General features: G+C 36.2%; 1 protein-coding gene across 6 annotated transcripts in view; it reads left to right on the forward strand.

Moving 5' to 3' along the window:
* Positions 1–21,096, forward strand: part of NAALADL2 (N-acetylated alpha-linked acidic dipeptidase like 2) — a 1,181,205-nt gene extending 1,160,109 nt beyond the window's left edge. For all 6 annotated transcript variants that reach the window (XM_079765801.1, XM_079765802.1, XM_079765799.1 and 3 more), the window contains one exon: positions 14,270–21,096. In XM_079765801.1, coding sequence (XP_079621927.1) covers positions 14,270–14,468 — 199 coding nt within the window. In that variant the 3' untranslated portion in view covers positions 14,469–21,096. The remainder of the gene's footprint in view (positions 1–14,269) is intronic.
* Positions 21,097–22,558: the final 1,462 nt, after the last annotated feature.

The following is a 22,558-nucleotide window of genomic DNA, read 5'->3' on the forward strand; positions in this document are numbered from 1 at the left end:
GCCAAGTGACTAGAGCATTCAAATGAAGTTGTCCTTGGAGGGAGACAGATCTTACTTGCTGATGAGTATAATCTGAAATACTAAAGAAAAGGAGTTCCTAATAAGTTAAGAAGAAAGGTTATCTAGATAATGAGATTTAGGTCACACAGGTAATTAGAGATAAAATAAAAAAACAGCAGTGATGAAATGAAAATAAAAACAAGGAAACAATTACATGAGGGTGAATAAGAAGTGGTCAAATGTATCACCATATTCTCCAAATTCTGGAAGGTGCTAAAGATTGAGTTAATCTTTGCCTGATTTCTACGTCCTCTTTTGATATAATTGACAGTTTTGAGTACAGAAATAGAAATTTTCTTTGTTGATAAATCATTCAGCACTGTACCATTCAAGAAGTCTATGCTTTAAATGTTGTCTGAAGAGATATTCTCTTTCTCAAATACTTTCTCTTGAGAAACAATTGTAGTTTTGAGATATTGACTATAGAATATAGTTATTTACTGTTCTCTGCTATATTTTATATGTAATCTTAATAGAAACAAACAGAATCATTTTTGTTCATTTCTTGAACTGTACTTCAACAATTGATCTATGTTTTGTTTTTTAAAAAAAAAAGTATGATGCTGTGATGGTTAACTTATTTTTTTGTTTAGTGAAAAAAAATAAAAATCCCCAAAAAGCAGATTTTAAAACTTTTAATGAATTGACACAGATATCCTAACTTTGTAATGCATACATCATGTAGACTGTTTGGCACAATTTTCCAAAGGCGTCTTCTGAATTTAGCCAGTCATTTAAAGAACTGTTAAATGCACATCATTTATTGTGCTCTAACAATGATATCAATAAAGAATAGAGAACAGATGCCTACAGCAACATAAGTTCTTCCTTTCTCATAGGGAAGAAAAACAACTACCAAATTATATCAATTATCTATAGTTCCATTGAAAATCATCCCAAAATGTAGTGGTTTAAAACAACTCTATATTTTGTCCATAATTCTTTGATATAGCCATCCAGGCTGGATTCAGTTGGGCAATTCTTCTGGTCCAATGGATAGCTCTAGGCTGACTTTATGTCTGTAACCAGTGCCTCTTGCTAGGACAGGAAGGCCTCATCAGAACAGCTCCTCTCTGCTCCTTGTGTTCTTTTTCTAGCACGCTAACCCAGGATTGTTTACAAAGTGCCCTGGCAGGATCCCAGAGAAAGAGAGGAAATATGAAAGACCTTTTGAGGCATAGACTCACCACATATGCCACATTCTATTGGTCAAAGCAAATATTAAGGTCAAACCAGATTCAAGAGGTAGGGAAATACACCCCACCTCTTGACAAAAAGATCTGCAAATTCACATTTTGAAGTGGCCTGCATACAGGGAAGAGAGATTATTATAGCCATTATTGCAAACAATCTACCACAGATGTATTTCTGCCTAGGTCAGTGGTCGGCAAACCTCAGCTCGCAAGCCACATGTGGCTCTTTGGCCCCTTGAGTGTGGCTCTTCCACAAAATACCACATGTGGGCGCGCACGTACAGTGCGATTGAAACTTCGTGGCCCATGTGCAGAAGTCGGTTTTCGGTTCTCAAAAGAAATTTCAATCATTGTACTGTTGATATTTGGCTCTGTTGACTAATGAGTTTGCCGACCACTGGCCTAGGTTGTCTGCGTAGTGAGTTTATGGCTTGACCATATCAACAATAGTCTTAATTCTCATTTTGCATTTGCTAGTATAGACCAAATTCAAATTTGTGCTATACAGAGTATAGTCATGTCTTTTGTGAATTCTCATGGACATAGTATCAAATAATATTTTCTAATGTTGATATAAATATAGCAATCCACTATTACCTATGAGGTACAGTTAGCATAATCCCTGAAAAGAGTTAGCAACAATTGCAAGAAATTGAGTTGGCCTTTTCTCTCTGCATTCAGCATGTATATCCAGTCAGTTTGGAAGACATGACTTATTATTTAGTGTGATTTTATTTAGGAGTTTCTCAAGATGGGATATAATGAATGTTAACTCAAGTTTAGGTTGGGTGGCATCCTGTGCCCATATACGAATATGAGAAGAGACATTTGAAAGAGGCTATCATTTCCATCATTAATTTGCAAATTTACATTCAAGGAAATGACTCATGAAGACTTTAGATACCTTTATTTCAAAATTCACTTTCTTCAGTTTCCCTTTGCATTGCTGAGTGGAAAAGATTTGTCAGTTGAGTAAAGATGCTTCATCTCCTTCACTGATGCTGCCGGGAGTTATTAATTAGGTTTCTGAATTTGGTGCTGCTCTTTCCTGGTCACCGTGATGTGTCATTGAAACAGGCCCATTAAAATGAGTGATGTGTGTTGTAATTTCATTAGTGTCATCAATAATGTATTACACTTTCCTTTTAGTAGTCTCTTTGTGTTGTGTGTGGGTCAGTATGACTTACATTTATATGAATTACATTTATAAGATTCAAATTGTTACAGATGAGGGAAGATAGGCATGAGGGTGGAATTAATGTTATTTTAAACAGGATAACTACTAAAATGATTTCAATTAAATAATATTTTAATTAGGTCTGATGTCTCTACACACCATACTGAGATACATGTTGTGTGTATGCAAATAGGATGGTGATTTATTGACTAAATAACACAGCCCATTCTTTCTTCAAGAAAACTTTTCTGCATTAGACTAAAGCAGGTATGTGTAAGACCAGAAGTGGTTCACTAAGGAATATAATTCTTGTGGTTGGAAAGGACAGACACTTGACATGGAAATTCTTCAAATGTATTTTTTCTCTTGTCACTCTTTTTTTTTTTTCCTTCCAGATATGTGCCTTTTGACTATCTAATCTGAAACATATGGGTCCATAAATGAGAAACAGAGACATGTGTGGTACTCTGATATAGTTTACTGTATATTGTTGAAATCTTACCTCCATTTAAGTGAGTTTAATTTTGGTGACATTACATGGAAATACAAAGAATTTTGGCTTAGAAACTTTCACTGGAAGCATTGATCTAACTAAAATATATTCAAAGGCAGGAAGTCTTTGCATATCAAAAAATTGCACAATGGTAGTTTTGCTTCTCAGGAATGATTCTTGAATATTTAGGGTTAATTATTGAACCTGTAAGAAAGTTCTCAGAACTAAGAAATATATAGGAATATATGTGATTAAATATAAAAACATGGCTGGGTTTTGTTTTTTCTTCTCCGATTCAAATATTAAAATTAAAGTAATGTGAAGGTACTTTTTTGGAAAAGGGCTTCAATGCAGAGATTTATTTTATATAAGCAGTAAGCTGAGTGGGTTTTAGTACACAAAGAGAAATAGGAAAAGATGAGCTACTTCTAAAAATCAGTAGGAGAAATTATCGTTCTCATAAAAATTTAAAGAAGATATCTTTGGTATCTTCAATTTATTTTAAGGGAAAGCAATCTATAAAGGTGAAAAGCTTCTATTATAATAAAGATCAACTAACTCCAGTTATATCAGCAGCTACCCAAAATTAAAGTTTTTTCTTATGATGAAAAACTCTGTTGTTGTTGTGTTTTCTACTAAAATATCAGTGTCTGTAGTTTTATGCTGATTTGTATCCAGTTTGGGTAGAAATGGATATGAGTATTTATCTTACATAATAGCTTGCACAGCCTACTACTTGATGCATGTAGCATATGGAAAATGTGTTTAGCTCCTTGTAGAATTTCACAAGCCAAAAAAAGGATCCATTTCTATTTACATGGTCTGTTTACAGTCATTTTAAAAATATGTTACTGTGCTGCTTCCTAGTTAGAAAAAGCAAATGTTGGCACATTACAGACTCCATTACATTGGTCTTTAGGAAATATATGTATTGCCTTCCAGTTAATACAAAAATCAACAATAATCACACTTCTTGTGCTTTCATTTCACCTAAACATTCTCTTTAGGAGTATTTTTATTACTCCACATTATCTCTCTTCTAGATATTTTACAGTAATATGGTTGAACGTTTTCATACTATATTAGAGTCTGTGCTCAGGCTTAAATGAATTGTCATGGAAGGATTAATCCTGCAACCTTTATAATCATATTTTATTAATATCACCTTATCCTTAAATAGAATATTAATGATATTTAACATTAAATAACCATAAAATGTTAGGTAGAAATGTGTTTCATGCCAGTGGGTTCTGAAAATGTACAAAAGTCACTGTAACAGCATGATAATCATTAAACATGCTCTACATAATATATTAATTGCACTAGTACAATTCATTTAGGGGCATTTCTGGATAACAAATGTGATAATATTTTTGACTGTCAGCATGCTGAGTCCTCAAGGAATGGAAGTATTTGGTAGAGTTTTTGAAAATATATATTACATTCATAAGTTCTGGAAACATATTTTCCATGAAATGATTTATAATTGAACATGGATAAAAGGGAGAGAATTCAAAATAAAAATATTATGAAAATTGATTAAATATATTTATTATACTAATTTATTTTTATTAGTAAATCAGCATAAAAATAAATTAGTATAATAACTGTGCTGAGTCCTTGTTAAAAGATTAAATAATTAAAATACATTTTAAACTTTTTATCCTTGACATACCTTAACTATTAAATCAGTTGTGTTACTATATATGTTTGTTTAATTTTTTATTGAATTTATTAGGGTTACATTGGTTAAAAAAATGGTTTTAAGTGTATAATTCTATAATACATCATCTGTATATTATATTATTTGTTCATCACCCATAGTCTTGGCTCCTTCCATCACTATTTATACCCCCTTTACACTCTTGTGCCTGCCCCCATTCCCCTTCCCTCTGATAATCAAATGCTGATGTCTGTGTCTGAGTTGTAGGGTTTTGTTTTGTTTTATTTAATCCCTTCACTTATTTCACCCAGCCTTCCAACCCCTCTCCCATCTAACAGCTCTCAGTCTGTTCTCTGTATCTATGAGTCAGTTTCTATTTTTTTTTGTTGTTCATTAGATTCCACATATAAATGAAATCATATGGTATTTGTCTTTCTCTGACTGACTTTTTTCAGTTAGCATAATACCTTCTAGGTTCATCCATGCTGTCTCTAAAGGTAAGATTGTTCTTCCTTTTTATGGCTGAATAGTATTCCATTGTATAAATGTTCCACAGTTTTTCTATCCACTCATCTACTGAAGGGCACTTGGACTGCTTCCAAATCTTAGCTATTATAAATAGTTCTGCAATGAAAATAGGGGTAGATATATTCTTTAGAATCTATGTTTTAGGTATTTTCACATATATTCTGAGAAGTGGAATCACTATCATCATAAGGCAGTTCCATTTTTAATTTTTTGAGGAAAGTCCACACTGTTTTTCACAGTGGCTATACCAGTCACTCTAACATTCCCACCAACAGTGAACAAGGGTTTCCTTTTCTCCACATACTGGCCAACACTTGTTGTTTGTTGATTTATTGATGATAACCATTCAGACAGCTGTGAGGTGATACCTTATTATGGTTTTAATTTGCATTTCTCTGATGATTAGTGACATTGAGTATCTTCCATATGTTTACTGGCCATCTATATGGCCTCTTGTCTATTCAGGTCCTTTGCCCTTATTTTTAAATTGGATTGTTTGGTTCGTTGTGGTGTTGAGTTGCATAAATTCTTTATAAATTTTGGATATTAATAAATAATTAATTACAAGGTATATCATTGGCAAATATATTCACCCATTCAGTGGATTGTCTTTTCATTTGGTAGATGATTTATTTTGCTTTGCAAAACTTTTTAGTTTGATGTAGTCTAATTTGTTTATTTTTTCTTTTGTTTCCCTAGCCTAAGGAGATGTATCAGAAAAAAAAAAGAGAGAAATGTCTGAGATTTGACTGCCTATGTTTTCTTCTAAGATTTTTATAGTTTTGAGTCTTACATTAAAGTCTTTAGAATAGCATATTGAATTCTATTACCCAATTTCAACAGTTACCTAGTGGTCAGTCTTGTTCTGCCTATACTGTCCATAACTCCACCCTCCTTTTCATCTAAAATATTTTGAAGCAAATCCAAAATACAATAACCTTTCACTTACAAACATCACTGTGTGTATTTCTAAAAGATAAGGGCACTTTTAATAAACATATTGATACCATCATCACAACAAAAATACAAACAATTCCTTAGTATTAACAAATCTTCAGTATTCAATTTCACATTACTATTCATTTTTTAGTTTGTTTGAACAAGGACCTACTTTGTCACTGGTTGACATGTTTATTTTAGTCTAAAGTAGTAGTTCTCAATAAGGGGGAAGTTGAGCCTCTAAGGGATACTTTTAGCAGTCTAGAAACATTTATGGTTTTAACAATTGCTATGGATTAAATTTTTGAGTTTTCCCAAAATATGATGATGTTTGAAGTGGGGCCTTTGGGTGGTAATTAGGTTAGGTTAGGTTAGGTTATACTTGTGGGGCCCTCGTGATGAGATGAATGCCCTTATAAAAAGAGAAGACAGAGGGATCTCTCTTTGTGTGCACCACCAAGGAGGCCATGTGAGACTATAATCAGGAAGAGGCCTCTTACCAAGAACCCTGGTGGTCTGAACTATGCTGGCCTTCTGATCTCAGGCATCTAGCATTCAGAACTGTGAGAAGTCTATGGTATTCTGTTAGAGCAGCCCAAACTGACTGAGACAACTAGTGGTATGCAGTGAGTGGAGGCCTGGACAGCTGCCACAATAAAGAATTATCCAGCATTGTTATTTGTTGATTTGTAGATGATAGCCATTCTGCTTCACTGCTGGTGGGGATGCAGACTGTACAGCCATGGTAGAAAACAGTATGGCGTTTCCTCAAAAAATTAAAAATGGAACTGCCATTTGACCCAGTAATACCACTTTTAGGAATATATTCCAAGAAAACAGAAACACCAATCAAAAAGGATATATGCAACCCTATGTTCATAGCAACACAATTTACAATAGTTAAGATTTGGAAACAGCCTAAATGCCCATCAGCAGATGAGTGGATTAGAAAACTGTGGTACATCTACACAATGGAATACTACACTTCTATAAAATAGAAGGAATTCTTACCATTTGCAATAGCATGGATGGAACTGGAGAGCATTATGCTAAGTGAATTAAGCCAGTCAGTGAAAGAAAAATACCACATGATCTCACTCATTTATGGATAATAAAAAAAAAACACATAAACTCATGAACAAAAATAGATACAGAGGCAGAGAAGCATCGAACAGACTGTCAAACTACAGCAGGAAGGCTGGGGAGGGTTGCAGGGGAGGTAAGAGATCAACCGAAGGATTTGTATGCATGCATATAAGCCTAACCAATGGATGCAAGACACTGGGAGGGGGATGAGGACATGTGCCGGGGGTAGGGGAAGCTGGGGGAAGGTCAATTGGAAAAAAAAAAAAGGAGATGTATGGACTACCATTTGTAATACTTTAAACAATAAAATAAATAAATAAATAAATAAATAAATAGAATTATCCAGCATCAGATGTCCATAGCACAAGGTCACAAAACCATGGTCTAAAGGTTCCTCCTTCACCTATTCTTTTTTTTTTTTTTTTTTTTCAATTTTTTTATTAAGGTATTATATGTGTACATATCTTACCATTGCCCTCCCCACACCCCACTCCCATATATGCCCCCACCCCCCAGAGTTTTGCATCCATTGGTTATGCTTATATGCATGCATACAAGTCCTTTGATTGATCTCTTATCTCCCCCACCTCTCCCTAACCTTCCCCTTGTAATTTGACAGTCTGTTTGATGCTTTACTGTCTCTGTATCTATCTTTTTGTTCAAGTTTATAATGTTCTTTATTATCCATAAATGAGTGAGATCATGTGGTATTTTTCTTTCATTGACTGACTTATTTCACTTAACATAATGTTCTCCAATTCCTCCCAGGTTGCTGCAAATGATGAGAATTCCTTCTTTTTTATGGCAGCATAGTATTCCATTGTGTAGATGTACCACAGTTTTCTGATCCAGTCATCTGCTGACGGGCACCTAGGCTGTTTCCAAATCTTAGCTATGGTGAATTGCGCTGCTATGAACATAGGGGTGCATATATCCTTTCTAATTGGTGTTTCTAGTTTCTTCGGATATATTCCCAGGAGTGGGATTACTGGGTCAAATGGGAGTTCCATTTTCAGTTTTTTGAGGAAACTCCATACTGTTCTCCACAGTGGCTGCACCAGTCTGCAATCCCACCAGCAGTGCACGAGGGTTCCTTTTTCTCCGCATCCTCGCCAACACTTGTCGTTTGTTGATTTGTTGATGATAGCCATTCTGACAGGTGTGAGATGGTACCGCATTGTTGTTTTGATTTGCATCTCTCGGATAATTAGTGACGTTGAGCAAGTTTTCATGTGTCTCTTGGCCTTCCTTCTGTCTTCTTTTGAAAAGATTCTATTTAGGTCTGTTGCCCATTTTTTTATTGGATCATTTATCTTCCTTTTATTAAGTTGTATAAGCTGCCTGTAGATGTTGGAGATTAAACCTTTATCAGTGATGCCATTTGCAAATATGTTCTCCCATGCAGTGGGCCTTCTTGTTGTTTTGTTGATGGTTTCTTTTGCTGTGAAAAAGCTTTTTATTTTGATGTAGTCCCATTTGTTAATTTTCTCTTTAGCTTCCATTGCCCTAGGGGCAGTGTCAGTGAAGAATTTCTTTTGGCATATGTCTGACATTTTGCTGCCTGTGGATTGCTCTAGTATTTTTATGGTTTCCCGTCTTATGTTTAAGTCCTGTATCCATTTTGAGTTTATTTTTGTGTATGGCGTAAGTTGGTGATCAAGCTTCATTTTTTTGCATGTATCTGTCCAATTTTCCCAACACCATTTATTGAAGAGACTGTCTTTATTCCATTGTATGTTCATGCCTCCTTTGTCAAATATTAATTGAGCATAGTGGTTTGGGTCAATATCTGGATTCTCTATTCTGTTCCATTGATCTATATGTCTGTTCTTGTGCCAGTACCAGGCTGTTTTGAGAACAGTGGCTTTGTAATACAGCTTGAAATCTGGTATTGAGATCCCTCCTACTTTATTCTTCTTTCTCAGGATTGCTGTGGCTATTCGGGGTCTTTTTTTATTCCAGATGAATTTTTGGAGAGTTCTTTCAAGGTCTGTGAAATATGCTGTTGGTATTTTAATGGGGAGTGCATTGAATCTATAGATTGCTTTGGGTAGTATGGACATTTTAATGATGTTGATTCTACCAATCCATGAACATGGTATGTTCTTCCATCTGTTTACGTCTTCCTCTATCTCTTTTTTCAGTGTCCTGTAGTTTTCCGTGTATAGGTCTTTTACCTCCTTAGTTAAGTTTATTCCTAGGTATCTTAATTTTTTTGGTGCGATGGTAAATGGGATTGCCTTTTTAGTCTCTCTGTCTGTAAGTTCACTATTGGTGTATAGAAAGGCCATAGATTTCTTGGCGTTAATTTTGTATCCTGCTACATTGCCGAATTCATTTATTAAGTCTATTAGTTTTTTGACGGAGTCTTTCGGATTTTTTATGTACAATATCATGTCGTCTGCAAATAAAGACAGCTTTACTTGTTCTTTTCCAATCTGGATGCCTTTTATTTCTTCTTCTTGTCTAATTGCAATGGCTAATACTTCCAGTACTATGTCAAACAGGAGTGGTGAGAGTGGGCATCCCTGTCTTGTTCCTGTTCTTAGGGGAAATGTCTTTAGTTTTTGTCCATTGAGTATGATGTTTGCTGTGGGTTTATCATATATAGCTTTTATTATGTTGAGGTATGAGCCATCTATTCCCACCTTGTTGAGAGCTTTTATCAAGAAAGGGTGTTGGATTTTGTCAAATGCTTTTTCTGCATCAATTGATATGACTATGTGATTTTTATCTTTCAATTTGTTTATGTGATGTATCACGTTTATTGATTTGCGGATATTGTACCATCCTTGCATTCCTGGGATAAATCCTACTTGGTCATGGTGTATGATCTTTCTGATGTACTGCTGGAGCCGATTTGCTAGAATTTTGTTGAGGATTTTGGCATCTATGTTCATGAGGGATATTGGTCTGTAATTCTCTTTCATTGTGTTGTCTTTATCTGGTTTTGGTATTAGGGTGATGCTGGCTTCATAGAAGGAGCTTGGAAGTGTTCCTTCCACTTGAATTTTTTGGAATAGTCTGAGGAGGATAGGTTTTAGTTCTTCCTTGAATGTTTGGTAAAACTCTCCTGTGAAGCCATCAGGCCCCGGGCTTTTGTTTGCTGGAAGCTTTTTGATGACTGCTTCAATTTCGTCCATAGTTATTGGCCTATTGAGCTGTTTAGATTCTTCTTGATTGATTTTTGGAAGGTTATATTTTTCTAGGAATATGTCCATTTCCTCCAGATTGTCCAGTTTGTTGGAATAGAGTTGTTCGTAGTATTTTGTAACAATCCTTTGTATCTCAGCAGGGTCTGTTGTTATTTCACCTCTTTCATTTCTGATTTTGTTTATTTGGGTTCTCTCTCTTTGCTTCTTGGTGAGCCTGGCTAGAGGTCCATCAATCTTGTTTATCCTTTCAAAGAACCAGCTCTTGGTTTTGTTGATCTTATGTATTGTTTCTTTGGTCTCTATGTCATTTATCTCCGCTCTGATCTTTGTTATTTCCTTCCTTCTGGTTACACTGGGCTTTTCTTGCTGCTCTTTTTCTAGCTCTTTGAGTTGTAGGGTTAAGTAATTTATTACCATTGTTTCTTGTTTTTTGCAATAGGCCTGTAGAGCTATGAACTTCCCTCTCAAGACTGCTTTCGCTGTGTCCCATAGATTTTGGATTGTTGTGTTTTCATTGTCATTTGTTGCCATGATGTTTTTTATTTCTTCCTTGATCTCTCTGGTGACCCAGTCCTTGTTTAATAGCATGCTGTTTAGTCTCCATGTGTTTGATTTCTTTGGATTGTATTTATTGTAGTTGATTTCCAGTTTTATGCCACTGTGATCTGAGAAGATGCTTGATATAATTTCTATCTTCTTGAATTTGAAGAGACTTTGCCTGTGACCCAGCATATGGTCTATCTTTGAAAATGACCCATGTGCACTTGAGAAGAATGTATATTCTGTGGCTTTGGGGTGAAATGTTCTGAAGATGTCAATTAATTCCATCTGGTCTAGTGAGTCATTTAGGATTGCTGTTTCTTTGCTGATTTTTTGTTTAGAGGATTTGTCCAGTGGTGATAGTGGGGTATTAAAGTCTCCTACTATGATTGTGTTGCTATTAATCTCTCCCTTGATATCCTCCAGGAGTTTTTTTATGTATTTGGGTGCTCCTATATTGGGAGCGTATATGTTTACCAGAATTATTTCTTCTTGTTGGATTTCTCCCTTTAGTATTATGAAGTGGCCTTCCTTATCTCTTGTTATGGCATTTACTTTGAGGTCTATTTTGTCAGATATAAGTATTGCTACCCCAGCTTTTTTTTCATTTCCATTTGCCTGAAAGATATTTTTCCATCCCTTCACTTTCAATCTGTGTGAGTCTCTTGTTCTGAGGTGGGTCTCTTGTAGACAGCATATATATGGGTCGTGTTTTTTTATCCATTCAGCTACTCGATGTCTTTTGATTGGAGCATTTAGTCCGTTTACATTTAAAGTTATTACTGAAAGGTATTTGTTTGCAGTCATATCTATTTTTGTGTCTGTATTCCTTCTTACCTGTTTATTTCTTCTTTTTACAGTATTCCCTTTAGCAATTCTTGCATTGCTGGTTTGGTGGTGATAAACTCCCTGAGGCTTTTTTTGTCTGCAAAGCTCCTGATTTCCCCTTCAATTTTGATTGATAGTCTTGCTGGATATAGTATTCTTGGATTCAGTCCTTTGCTTTGCAACACTTTGTATACCTCCTTCCATTCACTTCTAGCTTGTTGTGTTTCTGATGAGTAATCATTTGACAATCTGATGGGTGTTCCTTTGTAGGTAACTCTCTGTCTCTCTCTTGCCGCCTTTAGGATTCTCTCTTTATCATTTATATTTGCCATTGAAATTATGACATGTCTTGGTGTGGGTCTTTTGGGGTTGATCCTGCTTGGGACTCTCTTTACTTGCGTAACTTTTATCTTTCCCATATCCGGGAAGTTTTCTGTCATTATTTCTTCAAATAGATTTTCTAATCCCTGCTGCTCTTCTTGTCCTTCTGGCAGCCCTATTATACGCATGTTACTTCGTTTCATGTTGTCCTGAAGTTCCCTTAGGCTTTCCTCCTGCTTTTTAATTTTTTTCTCCAATTGCTGTTCAGCTTGAGCTTGTTTCTGTACCTGATCTTCTAACTCACTAATTCGGTCCTCTGCTTCTTGTAATCTACTGTTGAAACTTTCCATGGTGTTTTTGATTGTAGCTATATCACTTTTCATTTCTTCCTGATTCTTGCATAAGTTGTTGATTTTCTCATCCATCCGATGTATAAATTCCATGACCATTACTCTGAACTCCTTTTCGGTCATGTTGCAAGCTTCATTTTCACTAATTTCCTTTCTTGGCGACTCCACATTTTCTTTCCTCTGTGAGTTATTTCGTTTCCCCATTCTGGCTATTACCAGAAAGCTCAAGCTTCTGTTTGCATGGACCTGGGCCGTGTGCTGTGGGGACTTCGCTCCACCCTAGTTTCACTGAAGTGCACTGACACTAGGACGTGTGGCTGTCTTTGGTTGGTGGGAACCAGACTTGCCCAGGATCAGTGTCCCCAGTGTTCTGTGTGGTCTCGTGTGCACATTTAGAATCAGGGGCCCTGTCTGCACCACACTGTTGGTATGTGCCGAGAATGAGATCCTTAGCATGTGCCAGGAGTCAGAGTTTCCCTGTGTCTGCACCAAGACTCGAGTGTCAAAGTCTCTGTTGCCTTGTGCGGTTTCTCGTTGAGAATCAGGGTCCCTGTGTGTGCACGCACCAACAATTGGGGTCGCTGGCTCTTAGTGTGAATGCGCTGTGAGTCAGGGATCCCAGGCAGCTGTGTCCGGCGTGCCAAATTCCCTGAAGTGGGGCTGCGTCCTGTGTGTGCTCTCTCTACTGAGCCAAACCGGCTAGAGCGCACATTCTTAAGAACCTGAAGGTGAGCCGGCTCAGTGCACTCTCCCAAAGTCCCAGCAGGGGGGCGGAGTCCGTCCTGCGCGCCAAATTCCCCAAAGGGAAGCCCCTCTTAAGAATCTCGGAAGGGGGAGCTGTGACCCGCGAGCCAAATTCCCCGAAGGGGAGCCCTCTGTGCGCACTGACAGATTTCCCCGATGGGGAGCTGCTTCTGTCCCGTGCGCTAGCGCGCGCCAAATTCCCTAAGAGGGAGCGCGTCCCTGCGCAAAGCTCGGCAGCTTGGGCCAGGGGCGGGTCTATCAGTTACTATGGCGCTGTCTGTGCGCGCGCCCCCGTGAGCAGCTTGGGGGAGGGGCGGGTCTATCAGTTACTCTGGTGCTATCAGCGCCTGCGAGGAGGGGGATAGGCTCTTTGACTCACGGAAATCTGCCGGGAAGTCTGGATTCTTGTTGTTTGTCTGAAGCTGTGATAGCAGTTCTCTGTCCCCAGTGGCTGCAGGGTCCTGGTTTGTGTTAGAAGCCAGGATCCGAGTCTCAGGCAGCTCTGTTTCCCAAGATGGCGTGGTCTCTGCGTCCGCACCAACCGCCGAGAAGTGTCCGCTTTGTGCGCGGGGCTCCGCCGTCTAGGGCTGCCCTGTTCGGGAGCCCCTTGGAAGACCTGCAGAATCTAACTGACCCTATCTCATACACACACACACACACCACACACATCTACACTCTCCTCTATGGGTTCCTCACTCACACTCTCTCTCTCCCTACCTTCCTGCCGGTCGCCATCTTTTTCTGTCAGCCACCTATTCTTTTTTATTGTAATGTATTTGTTCATAAACTGGATCATTTGTCCTATAGAATTTCTCACAGTCTGTATTTTGCTAATGAGACACCATGATATCACTTAACATAGTTCTGTGTCCCGTGTATTAGATTAGATTCAGAAGCTTCATCAGATTCAGAGGAAGCATTTTTAGCAAAATACTTCATTCTGTCTTATAAATAGTGTGGTGTACTTCCATCAGGAGGTACATAATGTCTGGGTCACACTCTCATCACTCTGGGATCAGTATTTATATCCCTTAATTCATTAGAGGTTGAAAATGGTAATTTATAATTTTATCATTTCTTTACCTATTGCAAATATCACTATTTTTTAGATATTCATTACAATGTTTGGTATACAAATAGTACTGCAGATGAATCACCTACACGTTTCTTTCTTTTTTTTTTTTCTTTTTAGAAACATCCTGTACCACCTTGATGGGAAGACAAGCCAGTTTTCAATCCTCCTGGAGGCTTGGGAGCGCTGCAAGTCTCTTGCATCCAATGAGACCTTTCAAGAAGCCCTGTCAAAGGTGTTGCACAGCATTAATTCAGCTCAGGTTTACTTCAAAGCAGGACTTGATGTGTTCGACAGTGTCTTGGTTGGAAAGAACTGAGAAAACTCTCAGCATTTTAAAAAGTTTGTTTACAATTCCTCAAGCAAAAGCTCTAATCTGATCAGACTTTCTGATATTGAAGACTTCCCCCCCCCCAATGGCTTTTTATACAAATCTAAAGCTATTATTAGATTGTATTTTTAATAGACATATATAAAAAGAGCATTTTGCACAATTAATATTTTTCTTATTTCTGCATTTCTGAATATGCAAAATCAAGTTATTGAAATAATACTTAAGATTTATCTATTAAAAAGAAATCTACTGTATTTTTATATATATATGTATATATAAAATATTTGGGGGGTAGCATTACAAGAAGTTTTGGACAATCTTCGCTCCTATGGATAAAGCACATAGGAACAGAAGTTGTTCCTTATGTTAGAGCATTTAATGACCTACTTTCTGCAATAGAAATGGAGGGTTGATATGGTTGCAGATTAATTCACTATTAAGTATTCATTATGAAGAATTCAAGTATTCTGACTGAGTGATTGGTTGACCAAACCCACTTTGAATGTTTCTATTTTATGAAATGAAGTGCCTGTTCATAACACAACTAGATGTAGTAATACACTGGTTATGAAATTGTATTTTTGTAAGTATTAATGTAAAAAAAAAAAGAGCCATAAACATTCCAGGGAAAAATCTCCAGGTAGCTGCACAGAGCAATTTAAATGCAAATTTTTTCTAACAACTTATAAGGTGACAAGCTTTGAAACCCTTAATTTGCCTCAGTTGATTTTGTAAAAATCCAGGGGTGATATATGTCTTATGAGGGAGACAATATTTCTAATTTCTTCTTGTGTTGTTTCTGTTGGAAGCCCTGAGACAGAGCTATTCTAAAATGAAAGCATCTCACATTCTTTGAAAACCCCAAGTATCTTAAAAAGCATTAAATTGCTATTTTTGAGACTGACATAAAGGACTTACTATGAAAGAAATAGTTGTTTTGATCAATGGAAAAGGCTCCTGAAATCTATGAGGAAACGTTCAATATGTTTTTCTTTTTTTATCCTTAGTTGTGACTAAAAGTGAACATAGATATAATAGTCATAATCCTAATTTTGTGCATAAAAAACAGTATTGCTGTTATGAATATGTCTTTCCCACACTTCAATTATTTTCTCTTGTGGAAAATGAAGCTCTGCATAGTGACATTGTCATTGTCTGGCCCTGACATCCATGATTCCCCAACGCCTTAGGATTCTGTTAGGTGACAGTTTAAACTTTTAGCTCGCCCTTGAGAATTGATTTAAGTGTTTTTCTTCTGATATTGGATAAAGGAAATCCCCTGAGGAAACGTATTTTCAGAATATTTCATGTGACTTTTTTCTCTATCCCGGCACAACAAACACACTTCCCCATTATACATGGCCAAAGCGACATTGCGGACAGTGCCTGTGTGTCTAAATCTTTGCTTTTTATGGATGAGCATAAACCTAATCTTAGTTCAAAGGAACCCTAAAGTTGAGAGGAAAGAATTAATCAGTATTGATTAATTGATTTATAAGGCTCGGCTGTTCCTACCCTAAGTAATGTTTATACGCTCAAGGCAAAGAGAATTGAGGCAATTAGCTAGATAATTCAAGCAGAAATCCACTTTCATCCAAATTGCCTGTGTGCACATTAGTTTTACATGAGAAATGAAACTGCTTGATTTTTTTTAAACCAATATACTTGTTTGTTTGAAAATATTTGCCATGTTGAGGAAAGGACTGAAGGACCAGGCTGCTGCACACCTCAACATCAATGCCCCTCCACGCCTTGCTCCACCGAAATCAACAGCAAAGAAGAGATGAGAATATACATATGGACAGGGTGGGGCCAAATAATAGAATGCTTTATACCCAAGGATCTTAAATATTTAATCAAGCTTTAATGCATTCATTCCAGTTCTTAATTTGGGGTTGAATTTAAAGCAAAGGCAAATAATGATCAGTTTTATTGTTTATCATTTTAGAACAAAATCCTGAGTAAATTCACTCCCTTAGTCTATAAGAGCATTGAAAGCACAAAATATTTTTGTGTGTACAGTTTTGTTTAATGATTGTGTACTTGGGTAAACCACATTGCACAGGTAAAAATCTCAATATTATATATTCTTCATTTTGAAGTTATATGATATTTGACATATCATATAATATATAGAGAACTGAAGTTAACTGTGGGATATCACCTTTTTATTAGTCTATTTAAGAGATTATATGAAGAAACTAAATCATAATTAAAGTATACATCCACCAATTTTATACATGCTGCTCTATATATTTGCCTGCAACAAACTTCTTAACCAAGAACATTATTGCTAAGGTCTGATTACCTCAGAGTTCCTCCAAATTTATATTATTCTAAGTTTCCCAGTAGATCCAAGTAAATAAAATCCTATGCAAGTTAATAGCAAGTGTTTTTGGTGATTTGGTAATAGGCTTCAGTTCTTACTGAGATATCTGGGTGCTTGCTAATTCGCACACTCCCTCATACATAGAATTGTGTCTAGATATAATGAACCATAAATGGTTATTCTGCTAAGAAAAATGTGCCAAATCTGCATCACTGGAACTTGGGTTCAAGAAGGGTACACACTGCCCTTTGTGGAAGAGCTCATATTCTGGAGTCAAAAGGAAGCCTAAGAGACATTTTGGTCTAAGCCCTAAGATGTTATCTTCAGCCAGGAAAAGCATTATCACCCCATCGGCTGCAATACCTGTAGAAACTTGGATAGAGTCACATACGTAGCTAATAGCAAAAGCACCACTGGGATTTATGCTTCTCTGCTTTGTCATGCAGTAAATCCAGCCCCCTCCTTGAGATGCTAGGGTTATGAACGATCGTTCCAGTGCATGCTAAGAAAGCAGCTATTCTTTCAAATGCTGCATATACTGGAGTTACTGCTCTGATTAAGGACTAGCTTATTCTCTGACTATACCTGATAAACAAAACCTTCCTAGGCAAAGGATTGGGTACTCAGGAGGAAGTGGGGAGAGTTTGCACAGGACAACAGAAGTAGGAAGGAGGGCATTGAGTGAAATGCTTTTATGAGAACATATTTTAGCTCTGTATTAAATCAGGAAGCTAAATCGCTCTTTCTCAAAATGTGGATTTTAGGGTATGAGGCCTAGCCATCGTCATCTTCAGCAGGTTTTCCCAGATGATCATTATGAACTCTGAAGGTTAAGAATTCTAATCCACATCATCCTGGCTCCTGAGAAAGCATTACTTGGCAGCATATCAAAAGCAAACAAAAGCAAAACAAAACTGAGAGTCACAATAACAGGAGGTACCTGAAGCTTTGCTATTAAAGAGAGAGAGAGTAAAACTAACTATTGTATTTCTCAGAAAAGGATGCAGACACAGCTAACATCTGTGCCTGCTACTTTTGTCCACTGATTCCTCACAACAACCTATTTTTTTTAAATGAGGAAACTTAGCTGAGTGACTGGTCAAACGTTCCTTATGATGATGGTCCACCAACCCAATGATATGTGGGTAGGTTAGAAGATATCTATTAAAAAGTAATACACCATTGTAGACAATCATGACAACTAGATGTAAAATAATAATAAAATAAAAAAACAGAAGCCTCACATTACGCAATTTTGTCATCAAAATGCCTATATAATTTCATTGGGGGGAAATAAAGCAAGTGCTTGAATTCACAACCAAAGTTTTATATTATCCTTAAAAGCTTAGAATAACTAATTGACATTTTAACTTGAATAAATATAAGCATAAGGTAGGTTTCCCCATTGCAAAGATAAATGCTATAAAACTAAAATAAGTGATGATACATTGCCAACTGCCTAATGATGAATCAGCATATTTGCCTCAAATGAAAAATTGTAATTATTTACACAACAAATTGGTAGACCTCGCCAAAAGTGTTCTCAGAGGCACTGTGTGGTATGAGTGGTTAATTACTGCAAAAAGTAAGCTTTCTCTGAGGGTAGCACATTGTCATCCCTTTGATGTAATAGGCTATTTAACTGTGTCTTAGTCATATTTTCTTAATAGAAAGGAATTATTTTTAAACTGCCAATCCATGTGTTGAACAGAAGTGAAATGGTCCACATATTCCAATAAACATAACAACATAATAGTTTCATCATAGGAGCACAGAGGAAACCCAGGGGAGGAAACAAAGAATGTGATAATTATGAAAAATATTCTGCCTAACTGCAGTAGTGAGTCTTTATTTCTTCCATATGCTTAAATTTTGAGCTTAAAAAAAATGCTGTTCTGAAAGATCTTAAGAAACCTCAGCGTTCTAAACACTTCATTGAGTGCAAATATTTTTTAGTTAAGTGGGTTTGTTTATGAAATTCGAAATTTCAAGTGATATGAATTTAAAAGAGGAGTTGCAAACAATTTTTTAAACATCTATTATTTTGTGATCATCACCATGCCCACTCAATTTTGTGTTTCCTCTTTCTACATATACTTCAGCAATGAGATTAGGCTCTTTTTCCCCTGAGAGAGTAATTTTAAGATCTACTGGACTCAATATGCATTTATCTGTAAATCAGCCAGAGTCTTTTCTCCATAACACCTTTTCATTATCCTCCGAAAATGTGCACTGAAGAGCCTTTAGCACACCTGGGGCTGCCGAGGATCTTGAGGCCTTGCTTGTTGTAAGATGACATATTTCTTAAAGACATTTATAATCTCATATTCAGATTGTATCTGAATTTATAAAGCGAAGGATTAAACTGAGGCACTTTCAAGTAGCACTCAAGAAAAAGAAGCTGCTTCAAATTTGAATGTTTCTGGTTAGACTATTTTTGGTTTGAAGCATATAGTTATATAGTTTTCTGTAACCAAACTAGTAATTTTGATGTTTTCAGCCAAACTCCAATCAATGAAGCCAAAGAAATGTATGACTACTCTAATTTCTTAAGTAGGATGCTGTCAAGAATTAACTCAGGATCAACTGATTCATCTAGACAAAGATTTGATGAGTGTAGAGAGCCTAACAGTATTCCAATTCCTTTGATGTCTTAAGCCAGTAAGCATTGAGGTAGCTTTTCTCAGAGGGAGACAGATTTTGTTTTCCAGAGGCTAATTAATACGCACAACCTCAGTCCCCAAAGGACCATACAGGTGCCTGTACTATACCATATGTCATGTGCAGTATTCCAGCAAGCTCAAGAGATTAATATACAATCATTATCATGAATTATTATGTTGCATTGAAGTTAATGTCAGTCTTTTGTTCTAATTAAAATATAAACTTGGCACCTGAAAGAAGTTTAGCTAGAGAAGTGCAGTTAGAGTCTCTATTTTAATAAATTACATATATTTTTCAATCAAAATGTGTAATTATTTAATTATCTAGACTGCTCAGTAAGTAAAATTCTCCAACTCCTTCAAGAATCTTTATTCATATGTTAAAAGCAGATGAATATTTCTTGGAATGTGTTTTATCATTTTAAATTCTTAACCATTGTTGAATCATGCTTTCAGTAGATGTGGTAGTGTTTTATTAATATTAATGGTAATTATTTGTTTTCCTTTATATCAAGCTGCTGCAGATGGACTACCTTGTTTTGAAAGTCAGAAAAAGACTATTCCTCTATAAAGACAATTTTATCATGTCTGTTTAACAAGAAACAAACAAAATTATTTACTCCACCATTGAAATTATTCATAGGAAACAAAATGTCCAGATGGTTATGTGTAGTTCACCTGATCATATTCCAAAGATGTTATAAATAATTCTATTCAGAAGCTGAGATAGGACTCTATTAGGTGATTTAGTATTTAGATTTCACACAGAAAGGTTTAATAGCAAATATATCTCACACATTCTAACATGTTACTTGAAAAATATGAATAGAATTTGTATTCTGAAAAAAAATATTCTCTAGAACATTTTGAAGGGCTAATTTGTTTTTATAGACATGTAGAAAAACAACATCATTTAAATAATAGTTTCATATATGTGTTTGGGATGTTAATATGTACCATGCATTTTTTTCAATCATGTCTACAGTGTAGCAATATGTAGTTCTATAAAATTATATAATAAATAAAATTTCTCAGTTGTATAACAATAAAAAAGGCAGCCATAAAATCAATAATGTGATATTTAGGAGAAGATTTATAAATGAACTTGGGATAAAATTTGGAGGGCAATCTCTCCAATTAAATTTTCTCAGATTGAAAACATATATCTTGGAAAGGTGTCTCAATGGCTAAATTGCACTTTGTTGAATATTGTTCAAGACAATTTGATTATTTTCTGTGATTCAGAAATATTTCCATTGTAAAGAAATGTCCATGGTCATTGTCTTTGTTGTGATTCATTGTTAATGGCATTGATTTAGATGCATGTGTCTGTAGTTCTGAAATTATTATATAGAGGTGAATGTCTAATCTCCATAATGTGTGATGTCCGTCAGGAATTTAGTGTGCTCTATATTTAGCCCAAATGTGATCTCAATTTATTTTACAACCTTTTTATATATTACTCAAATGACTAAAATTGCAGCTGATTTAGGAAAGTATTATGATTTGGAGTGACAAAAATTGGATTGGGATACCACATACATTAAGAATGAGTGAATATTTTATATTTCACTTGCTTAAATATTTGCACATAATTAAAAACATAGTACTCTGAAATGAAGGCATCTTTTAAGAAGTATGTTCTAATTCATAAATGCAATGAGTATGTACAATGAAATGGTAATATTTAAAACACTCATTTAAAATATTAAATGCAGATGACAACCACTGCTATGCTGTGTTTTGTTATAAGATATATAGTATTTTAAATATGCAAAATTAATTAGTTATAGTATGTATTATTACTGAATTATTTTTATGTAACATGTATTACACCCAAACAGGAATAAGCCTTGTTCAGGAAATATTCTATGAGGTTTATCATATTTTTCTTCTTTGCCTTCCCTTTTTCTCTCAAACATGCACTTTGTATTTCTTTCTTCGATTATTCTCATTTCTTTATGTCCTCCCTTGCCTTTTCGGTGGTGGATACCTGTGTGTTCGTTGTGCAATTCTTACTAGTTTTCTGGATTAAAAATAAAATCCTCAAAGTACCACAAAATCTTCAAAATACCATAAAATCCTAATAAGCTGGTCTGATCCTGCAGCCCAGTTATAACCACTAATCTAATCTGACTTTTAAATGACATAATTGTGTAAGCACAGTCTCTTTCTTCTCTCCTACTTCAACTGAACTAATCTTATAGAGGTAGAGACATTCTTACAAGGCACAGGGCGTTCTCTGACATCCTAATGCCCACAGATACAATTCAGGGCAGTTTTATTTCTTGCCCAATTTACTCCTCTTGATTTCTTCCCTATCTCAGTTAGATACGCCAGATTCTCTAGCCAAAAAACAAGAATCATCTTTGATCCTTTTGTTTTCTTCACTCCCACCTCTAACATATCAGCACGTTGTGTTGGCTCTGCTGCACATTTCTCCCTCTCCACTGGTACCATCCTACTCAATGCCCACCTCTTCTCATCCCTGCATTGCATGTGACATTATAACTACTTCAACCAAAGGCTATTTTAAAACAGGAAAATGAGTACACAAGTATTGAAAGTGCTAGTATAACAAAAAAGTGAAGGTACTGTTTCTCAGAGATCAGTCACTGCAGGAAGCGGCTACTATCCTTAGGGCTGGAGAAGCACAAAGGAGGAAAGCTGTGATAACCCCAGGAGCCAACATTCTACAGACGCTCCTAGAACTTTGTTGCTGTTGCTGATGCTGGTGGAAGCACTGATCACAAGGCTTAAAGAATGAGGACAAGGTTGATCAGAAGTCTGGGAGCCTGCACCCCCTCTGCTTCCCATACAAGAAGCAGAAACAACCATCAAACCCCAAAAATCTTCTGTGAATGGGAGGACAGCAAAAATGCCTCTTTTTCCTTGCTGTAGCCTTCCACAATTTATGAGAAGCACCCAGGAATTAAACCCCAAGGTTGTTAGCTCCTCTGATTCAAACAGCACCTCTGTTCAAACTGCAAGACAAGATAAGCTGCTTTCAAGGACACATTCTTGTATACACCTCCATCCTTAGCGGTGGAAGCATCTGTACCTCTTCCTTAGAAATCACTACA

The sequence above is a fragment of the Cnephaeus nilssonii genome, assembly GCF_951640355.1.
Source record: "Cnephaeus nilssonii genome assembly, chromosome: 3".
NCBI lineage: Eukaryota > Metazoa > Chordata > Mammalia > Chiroptera > Vespertilionidae > Cnephaeus > Cnephaeus nilssonii.